The sequence below is a fragment of the Motacilla alba genome, chromosome 4 (genome assembly GCF_015832195.1).
Source record: "Motacilla alba alba isolate MOTALB_02 chromosome 4, Motacilla_alba_V1.0_pri, whole genome shotgun sequence".
NCBI lineage: Eukaryota > Metazoa > Chordata > Aves > Passeriformes > Motacillidae > Motacilla > Motacilla alba.
In genome coordinates, this window is record NC_052019.1 from 50,963,248 (window position 1) to 50,977,309 (window position 14,062).

The 14,062-nt window shown below is 38.8% G+C and overlaps 1 protein-coding gene across 3 annotated transcripts in view; it reads right to left on the reverse strand.

The window, feature by feature from the left end:
- The window catches only part of PDLIM5 (PDZ and LIM domain 5), an 86,930-nt gene that overhangs the window by 30,850 nt on the left and 42,018 nt on the right, over positions 1-14,062 (reverse strand). For all 3 annotated transcript variants that reach the window (XM_038136546.1, XM_038136547.1, XM_038136548.1), the window contains exon 3: positions 13,622-13,773. In XM_038136546.1, the coding sequence (XP_037992474.1) occupies positions 13,622-13,773 (152 nt within the window). The remainder of the gene's footprint in view (positions 1-13,621; positions 13,774-14,062) is intronic.

Genomic DNA, 14,062 nt, shown 5'->3' on the forward strand with positions numbered 1-14,062 from the left:
GCTACCTCCACTCACCTCTATGTGTTGCATACCATAGGATTTGTAAGCAACAACTACATCATGTATTGCAAAAATGGCTAATCTTAGTGACTAATGTAAGAAAGGATCACTTCTTTCTGACTAAAAGAAATAAAATTACTCACAGATTTCATTAATTGACATAAGATATTCTGAAATTATCTGGATCCTAAATGAAACCCAACCTAACAGCTTTTCATGAAAGTGGCTCGAAAGTGCCACTTATATGAGACATCCAATTCTCTTCTCCCAATTCCACTTCCTGCCAAAATACCCTCTACATGGTGACTGAGATTTCACATTGATTTTTCTTTTTTCTTTGTGGTTGTTCTTTTTCAATGACAGTGTTGTTTATCTGAGCTGTACTGAAACTTGATTTTGTCCCAAGTTCCATGTAAGCCCCTGTTCACAATACTGTGCCACCTGAGTCTAGCAGCCCTGCCACAAGGGAAACTTCAATCTGCCCTTGCTCCAACTTGCTCAAATTACACTAGGAGCTTTCTTCTCCAGGACAGCTCCCTTTAACCAAGTGCAAAATATACAAAAATCCCACAACCATACTCTCTATGTAATTAAGTTATTCAACATTGCTCCTTTATAGGCAGTTCCAAGAGATGAAACACAGAAATATTAATCCAGCATTCACTTAATCATCAAGTTAATGGAGCAGTCACTTAGGAGTTAAGAAGATTTTGTGGAAAATGACTGACTTGTCCAGTCATCACCTTCCTGCCAAGACTTGGAAAGAAGATAACTGGCAACTCTTTCAGTCAATCGTCTCCAACATCAGTATTGACAGCAGGCACACTTAAAAATTTCAGTACTTGAGAGGCCTTGAATGGAAAATATTACACATTTTTGTACTTGCAAAACCTGTTATACATTATATTTAGCCCTGTACGTGCATTTTAGTGACTCCTGTGTCACTGAGACTTACAGTCTGCTCATGTGGAGGGGCTTTGTATGTAAAGGAAAAACAATCTGTTAGCCATCAAGCAGCATTAGTTACCTCTGAAGTCACTGTCCTCATTAAAACTTTGGCTTCCTACACTCTGTAGTACATTTTAGGAATGCATACTGCATTCCAGTTTTTGCATAGAAGCTCAGGAGCTAAAAGGGATACTATACAGTCAATAAGACCGACTACCCTAGGTTTGGTCATTTTCCCTCCAAAAGACACTGAGTGTTAAAAGTCCTTCCCCCCTATAATGAAACTCACATTACTTGTATAATCCAATTCCTTTTGCCAAGATGGTCTCTCTTACAGAGCAGCAATCAGTCACAGGTTAATCAGGAACAACAGACTAGGCCAAAGAAGCAATCCCCCAAAATAACTGCCACTCAGAAAACCATTTAACTGCTCGGTGAAGAGTGTATTCCAAACAGAAATCAACATCAAGCATCAGCTTCAAACACGTCTTAACTGCTGACAGAGATTCTCTATAAAGTTAGTGCCTCTCAGACAATGGCTTATAACCTCTCACACTGCACATTTATTTTATTTTCGAAGATTTTGTCCTCAGCCACACCCACATAAATATCACATCAAATTTTCCCGGGGTTTTGTTGTTTGTTTTGTTGGGGTTTTCCAAGTTATATTCAAATTGTATCTTGGCAAGAGTTGGCAATGTGAGGAAATTGAGGCTTGCCAAAACCGTGGGAGAAAATACTCAGCAGACATCATAAACTTAGAAGTTTAAGGCATTAAAAAGAATATCAAAGATTCCAAAATATGAAAGCATATAAATCTGTTGTAAATTTAAATATAAGAGAGATTGAAATGATTTGCAGATTTCATGTTAACAGACAAACTCTGCTCAGCTAAAACAGCCACAGGAATGCTGGAAAAAAGCTAATGCTTAACACGCACCAGTGTTTTACAAAGTAGGGATCAGACACTGTTAGCATCAAGTGTAATTAAGCCTAAACTGAGAAAATATGCAAGAATAGGAATAATTTATTCAATTTATAAGATAAGTAGATGTCACCAAGTAAAAACAAACAATCCAGGTTCAGTTCTGGTTCAAGCAGTCACAAGTCCCTCACAGTATCTATGAGTTCCATTTTGAGAATTTACACAAGTGAAGAAAACTGCCCAGATTTTTACGTGGAATTACTACCTAAAATGTTCTTGAGATATTTCAATAGCTTATTTTTTCTCATATAATCTCTATACATTCATTGCTACTTTTTTTGTTGGTAAATTCCCATGGACTAGAAGCAGAGGCAAGTTTTTGTCATCTTTTATCCTGGCAGAAGAGATCTCACTCAGCACCATGATCCAACCCTAACATCTCTGTGCTGCAGATGTGCCACTACTGCTAACACTGTCCTTACTTGAAAGATTCCTAATTATTTGAAACATTATATTCTTACTGACAATTGCTTCCCTGCTTCTCTTAACATCCCAATTCCCACTTCTCAGAGCTCCCTGAAACTGGCAGGAACGCTTCCCTTGTATTGATTAGTTTCCTTGGGGCTGTGAAGAGCAAGGATCTGACATCTCCAGCAGCAGCCAGTGGTGTCGGGTCATGTGCAAGACAGAGGAGGATTGTGGCACAAACACCAAACAAATGCATCAGGTTGAAAGGACAGTTCACAATTTTTATGAAGTTGAGATAGGGTCTCTCAAACCTCCTTACTCATCACAGGAAGGAAGACAAACTTTCCTTTCTGAGCACTTTTTGGGCAGAAGCTGCAACACAGGATTCCACCAGAAGCACCATGAGGTCAGGAGGAAAGCATGTCCTCCGGGCCTCTGCCCCAGCAGGGAGCCAAAGACCTTTCAGGGCCAGAAATTGCTGCATCTCCATGAATGAAAGAATGTGCACATGAGCAACTGAAAAGACAAAGGGCTTTTTTTTTTTTTTTTTTTTTGTATCCTGGTGGGAATAAGGATTCAGCTGTGACTAAACTGAAGTGTCAGATGAATCCTGAAGACTTTCTGTCTCAAGTCTCAAACACAAAGATGACAGATGACAAAGGTTCAGATCTGGTGCAGATGCCCCCAAAAGCAGAGAGGGTGCACAGAAATAAGTAAAGAAAACTGTCTGATTTTCTGCCTGAACAACTCACTGTGGATTAGGTAAAAGTGGGGATATACTGTGTATCAAAGCTGGAGGAAAGTGTAATTGGGAAAAAAATTAATCAGTGTGAGAAAATATTTTTCATTTACATACAGCAAAAACACTTCAATGCTGTTAGCCTGAGACAAGAATTATGTTGATAGATACATGAAACAACGCCTATAAGACCCCAGTTTAATTATTAGTTACAAGTGTTTATGATAATCAAACCCACATGTCTTGTGTAAGCACCCAGGTTCTCACCATGCAGGTGTTACAAGGCACAGTCTAGTTTTCACTCCCCCCTCACGCTGAATCATCAGAAAGCAGCCACAGTGGGTCTGGAGACCAGACTAACAGGTTCACTGATACAACACACAGACAAAGCAATCCCTACTGGTTTTAACTCTCTTGTTATTTTTCAGGCTGAGTGTTCAGTCCAGAACACATCCACTGAAACACATCCTATTATTCAGTGTCAGGCCAAAACACACCCTGCCGGAAAATGTGATGCAGTGGGGATATTAAAAAAAAAAAAAAAACACACCAATTTATACACAGCTCTTTGTTAGTCAATCACCAGGCAAAGCTGAATTTCACTTCTAATACTGAACTAACAGCAGCATTAGAAGATGAAAAACTCAGGTCTATTTTACTGGGCTGTGGAACTCTACAGTGTTTCATTGGAACACTCAGGTGCACACCTTTCCTTAAGTTTTATTTCATTGTAGGAAACTTCATTTTGGGAACTTCACCTCCGTGGGCTCCAAAACCAAAACACTATTCAACAGTTGAAAGGATCAGATGTAGCAGCAGATCTACATCATTAACAAAATCTAAAAAATATCTGCAACAAGCAGTGTTTGCCTATGGGGCTCTTAACAAGAAGAGACTATTTGAAGGGAGTTTGTGTTCCCACAACAATACAAACTTTATTTCACAAGGAACTAAGCAAAAACGACTGGTAATAGTCATCCCTGATTTATCATCCTGATACCTTATTTTTCTTAGTATCTTCTACTGAAGCCCTCAGAGCCTCGATGGCTATCAAGTAAGATCAGATCAGACTATGTGCAAGGCAAATTAAGGTTATCTGCTTAAGAGGAAATGCCTAGTTTTAGGAAATCAAACATTAAAGGCCAGCCAAGTCTGCTGCAAAAACAGAAATGGAACTAAAAATTTAAAACTTATGCTTAACCACTACATCAGTTCTAACAAATAAACACCCACCTGATATAGTAAGATCAGTAATGGAGGACATTTAGCAAGTAATACAGCATTTTAAAATAGCTGTAATCAGCTGCTGCTTACAGCAGGTACTAGAGAAACAAAAATATGCTTTTCTACATTACGCTGCAGTGCTTATGGGATATTGGTGATTGTCACCATGAATACCACGGAAGTCCATTAGAAAATAAGGAAATGAAAGCCAGAATTGCATCAAAGGCCTCCTGGAGAACAGTACTTCATTAAAATCACTTCAAATGAAACAAACTGTAACAAAAACCGAAGAATATCACTTTTCTGATGGTTTTCTGTAACTCATTAAAGAAAAAAAACAAACCTACACTCCCCTCTGGGAATTATTTATAAATGGGAGGAAAGCAGTAACCAAAAGAGCTTCCTGAAACACAGCTATGAACTTTTCCTCAGAAAAACTAAAAAGCAGGACTTTGCCAGGAAATCACACTAAGAGCAAACAACATTGCTTTCCTATCAGTCTTCAAAATCAGAACTATTCCACAGCTCCATTTCTGCCCTTTTCTAAAACAAACCCAAACTGAACCCCAAACCAAAGCTCCTTTTTTCCAACCCCCAGAAATCAGCATGTCTTTCAGCATCTCCTGTGTGATGAGATAATGAAAAGTAAAAAGTGCCTGGATTGTTCTTACACAGTCTCAACAGCTCTTGACAACAGTGGCATAGTCCAAAACACCTGGCATATAATTGCCACAGAAAGGTCGACTTAATATTGCACTGTCAGTGGAGACTCCTTTCATGTCAGTGGAGACTCCTTTCCTGTCATGTAGGAAGCTGGCACTTGTACCTCTTAAGCAGAAGCTTTATTGTACATCACAGGGATATTGATATTCAGCAAAATTAACTCCTGTGGTTTTCAAGAGGGTTTTTTTTTTAGATTTCCATAATGAAGGGTAGCTTAGTTGCGCTCCTACCTTCCTAAAATACATATATTTAATGTTTGGGAAATACATTCTATCTACTCCTTAGAAGCATCTATGTTACTAAAGATCTCTTTAATGCGGGGATGTTTGAACACCTATCGCACATTCTGTTTCAACCCTTCAACATCAATGAGAAGGCTTTGCAACATGCAGAATATAAAGCAACTTAAAGCAAAACTAACTTAAAGGGGTTTGCAAGCTGGAAAATGCTGTTAAGTAACAGTCATACTCATAATAACACTAGTCACAACCTCACTCAGCATAGATTTTTTCTGTATTAAATTTCAGCTTGCAAATGTTACTTCTTGCTTACAGCAAAGAGCATATGAACTGAACAATGTGGAGTTCATTAAGCAATTCTCTGCTGTCCACAGAGATACTCCTCAACTCAGTTTTGAGTTGTTGTTTTAATTCTGTAAGACAGAAGAAAGCTATTGGTATTTCAGCAAGTTATTCTAAATCGCAAGCAGTCATTTATCATGTCTTTCATCCATTAGGCAAAGCATTGCAAGCCTGTCCTCACCTTGCATACTGAGGCACACTGTCCATCTAGCACATGCCAAAATCAAGTGAGATTATCTAATTTCCAGATACTTCCTACTGAATTATGCCATTTCAGGAAAAAAATATGTGAATAAACCTTCACTATTCCTGTCTTCACAGTCAGAAATCAACTGTGTCAGATCTAACCAGAGTACAGATTTGTTTTATTTTAGCTTTATAATAGAGTGAAAATAGGCTTCTAAACTAGTGTACACCTAAACATCAAGCCAAAGCTATTACCTTTCTAATGATCTGCTTGTGTAAAGTGACATTTTTTGCACTGCATTTTTTGCTTTGAGCAATTTTATCTTTCTTTTCTAAAAGCACTATTATACATCAGAGTGGTTTCATCCCTATAGCAGAACTATAATGGAAGGCAAGTATTTTCATGTAGACTTTAAATATAGGAATGAAAGAATGCAGTCTATATAATAACAACATGTGATAAGCATTTGTTTTTAGGCTAACCCCAACATATCTGAAAGATATGCATGGTTTCAGGCTTTGAAACAAACATCTAGAGGGTCAGCAAAATTACTCAAATAAACAAACACAAAAAACCCCAAACACAAGAAAAAAAGAAACCACAAACCAACCCCAACTTTACTGCCTTGTCTGAAAACAAGTAGTATTTTTAAGAAATTTGTCAGACATCTGTCCTATGCAACAGTTTGTAGAAAGCAATGGCACAGATGTTTCTTACTGGTTAAGGCAAAAAAGCAAGATGACCAATTAAGGCACTTCAGTTACCACTTGATCCACTGCAAACAGATGAGAACTTCTAGGATCCAAAACTTTCCTCCCTTCATTTTCACAAGGGACTCTCAGGCGCAAATCCTCACCACAATCACTCATTACTGTTCAACCAGTGATGCCCCAATTTATCTCCTCCCCAGCTTTTTATCAACTTCTGCTGATTATAACATCTGAGCTAACTTAGCAATCTTTATTCCATCAAGGACTTGGACTATGAGGGTAGGAATTTGAAAATTTATCCCAAATTGAACTTATGTGCTCTCAGGTTGTGAGAGACAGTTTCTTGATGATGGCCTCCTGATTTTCACACAAAAGAAGGTGACATTTTTAAATATCCCTCTAATCTGACTGCCCTAGGTTTAACCCTCCATGACATAGTTATGTAGACAAAACCTCAAAAACATAATGGTAAAATGGCTGCAAGTGCTGCAACTCAGAGGTGATATTTTGCTTTTCCCTGGTGGCAAACAAACAAAAATAAAAAGAAAACCAAAAAAAACCAAAACACCAACATGTTAACGTTTCTTCTTTAACCTCCCTTTGTTTGATTTTCAGCTTCCTGAGGTGGTATTAACTATATGGGGGCCAGAGAGGAACATACCTGAAATTAAAAGTGAAAAAACATTTTTAAACTTACATTGGAGGGAAATATTTTGATGTTCAGTAAATAGCAATGTGCCTTTGGCACTTGCCATTGTCCAGCATTCATATCTACTACTGTATTTATGTTCCTATGCTACTTACAGCAGCAACCTCAAGAAACTGCAGAGTCTTTAGAAATCTTTTGCAGCTCTAAAGATTCCCAACAAAACTCTTGAGGTATACAATGTGAGAAAGGCTGCTATAACTGTTGCTTAACTCACCCTCAGTCCCACCCATTTTCCTGGCAGATGGGTAGGTATCACTCTGTACAAGTCACTGAACTCTTGTTTTTTACCCTGCAACCTTCCACTTTGATCCCAGCAACTCTCCTTTGAACTCCCAAGCAAACCTCTAGTTTGTTTGATTCACTTAGCTGCAGCATGTTCTGTGGTTCATCTAATTGCTACCTGACCAGCAGCAAAGTGCTACGTACAAGACGACTCTGAACTTCAGCTGGAAGCAAGAGTTGTACCCTTCCATTTATTTAGAGTGTGGGCAGGCTTTCCAAAGGCATGGCTTAGCTAGCTAAACTTGCTCAGCTCCTAAATTAGGAGCAAAAGGTTCCTGCCTTGCTTCCAACAAGTGCATAAATTTATACAACAACTTTCAGATTTAAAAAAAAAAAAAAAAAAGGCATCATTTATCACCTTTGAGTTCTCTGGACAATGTTTTAACCCAGTATCACTTAATTTCAGAGCAAGATAAACCAGGAGGACTTAAGACAACTCAGCTGACTGCATTGCAATGTACAGCACAAAAAGGCCACCGTCAGTAACAGAAAGTTCTCCAGGATTGTTTGAAGCCTTACCAGGTTCCACTAAGCGTACTACCTGGAACAGCTGCCACCTCAAAGCCTAGTGACATGGCTAAAGAAGAGAAGGGAATGTCTGTTTGGGAGGCACTGTTTTTCACCTAGTAATTTTCAGGCATAATCACTGAAAACTAGTATTAATGACTGAAAGTAACAAACTAGCCATGGGGAATAAGTTGCCAAAGGTTTTGAGCAGCATTTGAGCTACCAATATACAGTTTGTTTGCATATGCCAAGCCATACTGCCTCAACTGAGTTCTGTAAATTTTCTGTGTCTCAACTCTCTCAATTAAAAAGACATTATTTCCTTAATCATACTTAGTTCTGACATTCCTGAAACAAGTTACGTAAGAATTAGTATTACAAAAAGAACTACAGAAAAAAGAAAAAGTTTTCAGATTTTGAAAAAATTACTTGGAAGCTGTGGTGTCTTTCAACCAATTATTTATTGTCTCTGTTGAACTGACATAGGACAACAAAGCTTCTGTTTTTCTAAAAAAACAAATCACTGAAGAACCAAGCTGAAGTCAAAATACCTATGTAAAGGAAATGATGACGACTAAAGTTGGGAGAAAAATGTAAGACTTCAGAATGCATTCTTATCATAGTTTTCTTCAGGCTCATCCATATATGGTTTAGGGAAACAAAATACCCACCCAAGGAACCTATGACTCATTGAACTGAAACATGCGTTTTAACCATCATCTAAAGTGAAGCCTGAAAATTAAAAAAAAAAAAAGTAAGAAAAAAAGCATACTAAGCTAGTCTTACTGCTGAAAACCCTTTCCAAATTAGTTAACTTGAAAAAAGATCTTAGAAAATAGAATTCAAACGGTCCATAACGTTTTTTCTTGTTTATCTCATTTCAAATCATGAGAATTTCAGCTGCCCTTAAGCTAAAAGCCTAGACTTCATGCTTCCTAAAAGAAAAACCAAAAAGATAAGAGAGGACAGTACGATAAAGATTCATACTCAGGCAGGCAGCTAAAACAAATGCCATGGCTTTTGAGTTTACCAACTGCAGAACTCAGCCCTACAGCTCATCTAAATTTTGTCTCTGAGTGCTGAAGAACATCAAGAATATCCAAGAGGTCCCAGCTTCACCTATGACACTTGGGCAACCCCATGCTTTAAAAGGTTTAAGGAAAAAAACCCAACAAGCCCATGGCCATCACTGAAATTCATCCATTGCTTTGTAGCAGCTGTGTTCCTCCACTGAAGAGCTGGAATCACAACCGCAGTATCTGCTCACTGCCAGCTTACTACACCCTGAAAAAATTTCTCACCCAAACAAAGAAGCACTGCAATATAGCAACAGAGGAGTAAACAACCTGGAGAACTCTCCTTTTGTTTCCCAAGCCAAGCAATCTCAATGCCTTTGGTCCTACATTAGTAAATTCATAGACAGAGTGAAAAAAATTCCTTTACAAAGCAAACTATACCCATGCAGATCTGTTTTGCTAAATAGAGAAATAAATATGTTCTTTATCATTATAGGAAAAACAACGCCCAAGACTTTCCATCTCTTCTCTTTTACTTTTATCCCTGCATTGCTGACACTTTTCCCCGAAGTTTCACAGGTATCACAATCTCATTCATCTGTAGAAATCCACAACTCTTTATCCTTCTCATTCCCAAAGAATCATTACGGCAAATCTCTGGAGAAACAGTCCCCAAAAATAATATTTTAAAAATAGGTGGCGGCTTTTAGCTGTTCAGCAACTTAGAGGTTTATTTATAGAAGCCCATGCTAAGTTACTGAACTTGAAAATATATCCAAAAAGCAAGCATCTGGTTTTCATCTGTCCTCATGGGAAAATGGAATGGCTTTAGATGAAAATGAAATATTGAGGTGCAAAAGAGCAAGATCTCAGAAAGAGAGGGATGAATAGAAACAAAAATTGGAGGGGGAGAAGATCTATCAAGAAGCTAAAATCACAAGTTACAAAATAAAAAGAAGAGGAAAAAACCACACTCCATATTTTTGCGTCATATAATAACACAGTTAAGATAGCCATGATACATAGTATCACCATACAGTATCAAAAGACTTCAACCCATACAGAGTAACACCAGACCAGTGCAGAAGGCCACAAGCACCTGACCTTCTTGGTCTTTAGCACAACCTTTTATACCCCTCACGTCCATGCATTGCACCTGTGTGCCCTCTGTTCCCTTTGGTGATGGGTCAGTGCCCCTGGGCACTCCATGGCTCATTGCTGTCAATGCTGCTCACCTGCTGCTCACAGCTGTACCCATTGGGGATGAGGTTCTGCTCCAGTCGAACCCGAACCCTAACCCAAACCCAATTACCACAAACTTTGTACCTACAATATAATATGAAAAAAATGAGCAAATAACATGGCTACATTCAAATTTCATTTCAGAACTGAAAAAAAAAAAATAGAGCTTCTGTACTAAACAATGAGACTTGTTTATTTTAATCAATATGTTCTCATATTGATGAGAACTTTATATGTTCTCTTCAATATGAGAACATATTGATTTTAAAGGCATACACCTGAAAATACTTGCCAACACATGCAAATGTTAAGCACCTACTACTGCACACGGGGCTGGTAAAGCACAATTTTGTCCATTGGTATTTAAAGCAACTTCTAAACAAAGTGAACTTGCAATTGTGTCAGCTGCCCCTCCAGTTCCTTTCCAGGGCACATAACAATTCCATGTTTAAAAAACCTAGCTACGATACTGCCTTATACGGAACAAAGGGAAGCTTTTATTTGCCCTTCAAATATTTTGCCAACATTAAATTACAAGTTACAAAACATCTAAATTGGTTTTCCACAAGGGGTACTTGCATATTTGTCTACATAAATATACTGCTTTAAATCTGTAAGTAAAGGTTTTGAATGCAGTACTTTAACTATCCCTTCCAACCTCCCAGACAAGCTACTTCTTGCCCCTTGTTTAGTTTCTCTTAATTTTATTTTTTCTACTTTGCACATGAAGAAGAGAGGAAGCCAAGTGAAAACCTAAACAGGTTAACTAAAAGTTAAAATATTTATAATAAGGAATCTGATAATAAAGAATTTCCTCTCTTGCTTTTGCCATAGACTACACAAGTTTCCTTTGTAGCTTTTAAAAGGTGAAGTGTCACCACGCCCTGACCACTGTGCAAACTGGGATGCTGAAGTACATGCCCAGAGTAACACCACTAACCATCTAACCATTGTGTTCTTTTAAAGCAGCAGCAAACCAGGGCAGTATCTCAGAATTGATAGACTCTTTCAAAACTAACCTCAACATCCTTGCATTGTAGTTCAAACTATCAGCAGACTGTGTGAAAGTAGATAAAATCTCAGAAGTAAAAACAAAAGATAAATAAAAAGCAGTAATAGCAAAATAAAATATGTCTTAGATTTTCCTATTCTATGGCACCAGTCCATATTTTGAAGGCCAGCTTTGCTTCACATTGACAGTATCTCCTTAATCTTGCATTACAATATTTTTATTTCTTCCTGTTTCATTTTGGGAGAAGAGGCAGGAACAGAAGAATATAACTATAGAGAGCACTCAATATTAAAATATCTTATCTTGCCACCTTGTTTATACTCTCAAGCTCCCTTTCCATGGGCAGCCATCATCTCCAGTCAGTATGAGTCAGTCTGACTCCAAGAAGCATCTTCTTCCAGGCTATAAAGAACAAATAAACAACCAAAGCAGATCTGTTGAACAGCAGAGCAAGGAAATTTTCACAGGCAGAGGAACCAGAAGAACACTGCCTACACCTTTGGTTTCTTGGGATACAGGCAGAATTCAAAACAGCTTAGACCATGAGACTGCAAAGCAGCAGAGCCACAAGACACATCTGTCACACCCCCAGGTGCCAGGAGCAAGGCCATTCCTTTGATCACTGTTAGCCTGATACTGACTTAGCCTTCAGCTGTCAAGTAGCCAACAGTGGTGAGTCAGATGCTACACTAGGTGGGAAGGCTGAGAACAGCAGGGGATCAGGCTAACTCATGATTAGTTTGATTTTCAAACCACTCATCTCTGCACCTAACCAGAAGCAGCCTCAGACAAGTTATTACCTGACTGGGACACGCCTGCCATGACTTTCCTAAATCCAATATTAACCCTGCCCATTCAATTATGGTGACAGGAGAAAGTGGGCCAACACACCCGCCTGCTGCAGTGACTCAGTGGGTCCTGGAAAGTGCATTTCTAAGCGACCTGCCCGTCTCCCTGGGAGTCAGAAAAGCCAATGACACACTAGATACAACATGCACTCCTAATGAGCTGGTATAATACCTGTCTTTCATCAAGAAAGTTTTAATGCCACCTTTACAAGTTTCACTCAGGGAGATGCCCTAGGCATGAACCACACCACAAGGTACTCCCTTCCTCAGACTGAGCAAAGGGAATCCCTTAGTCAGGGCAGCTAAGCACCAAAGCACAGGACAATGGGAAAAACAAGAAACAACAAGCTGTGCTGAACTGCAGCCTCTTACAGAAGAAAGCACTCACACAACCATTCAAATACATGGCACTTAGGGCTGGGAACAAGCACTGCCACCCTGGAGATGGATGTTTGTCAGATCTGCAACCACGTCACCTCTTTTTATTCTAATACTGATTAACTCACTGAAAGACATGGTCCTTTCATTAGGGGAAGATAATTTGCCACAAAAAGCAGTCAGTAACTGGTGAAGAGATATGGTATGGACCTCAACCAACGCTCATCAAGGAACTTTGCACTGCTGAAGGCAGGCCTGAACAGCAATCATGGCCTACAACTGGTGCTGTTTTCTTTGAAAACAAGAAGAGATGCTTTACCCTATGTAATGGATTCAGAGGCCAATCTCCTCCAATATGTTCACTCACATCATTGAATCAAAATAGCAGTCTTCTAACAAAAAATATTTAGCCCTAGGAGGCTTTTGAGAACTGGAGAAATTTATTGCTTGTGCTGCTGCTCATTCTACTTCAGGTTCAATACCCCATATGTGAGCACCCTGCTCCCCTCCTGCAAAAACTCCCAAAACAGAGCCCCACACTATACCAGAGATATGCTGGGATTCAGTAAACTCTATGATTCAGTAATGAGACTGGGCCAAGCTGTAACTTCTACAGCAGGCACTTCTACTAGCGAAGAGAGGCTGCTACTTAGTGACAGAGTGGTATCACCACGGTGGAAACATCTCCCAGACTCTGAGCAGAAGTATTTTGATCCATTTAACTCAAGGGTTAACTATTTAATCCATCATTCTGTTAGCCAGTAAGAATGGTGCTGTAGGACTTGACCAAAAAAAAAATTCCTAGTCACTTGGGGGAAGGGAAAAAGCATTAAAAAGACCTGCTTGTAAGCATATTAGTTAAACAAAACTGAAACTCAAAAGGAAGAGGAAATAGAATAGGTAACATAAAGCTGGAAAAAGTCTTTGTCAAGCCACATAATTAACATCTAATAAGTTTTCTAAAATGCTGTAGGATCAAGACAGATTACAGGTTATGGCAGCATATCTTTCAATCACTGACATTTAACTCCACAGACTTTGCCAAACCACTTAAACTTTTTTATCCTCCAAACCGCTGTTAGAATGATAATCAATTCTCTTTAAAAAAAGAAGTTATCTTACCTTTGCAGAGTCATGTTCAAATTGCCTGTACATGCCTTGATCTTGTTTTGTGCTTCTAGATGAGTCATCCCATCCGTGCTTATCCCATCAATGGTGAGAACCACATCACCGATCCCCACGTGTGCTTGGGCTGCCTTGCCACCGTCATTAAGCTGAAACATCGCAAGAATGGTAAATGAGAAACTTGGACAGTTTATGCTTACATTGAACACAAAAATCACAGTATTTTATTCACAGTGCTGTTTCATACAAAGAGAAAAAAACAAGATATCAAGATATCTTTTCTCATTTGTGAGTCCTGTGAAAATTGCTGCAATACCTACAGGTATTCATTCTTATTTCACTTCAATGACAGGAAAGAACTGCACAGTATAGCCTGCTTTTCGAAAACAAGCTCCACTTCTACTTTACTGGCTGGAAGCTACGGACATTCACAAAAAG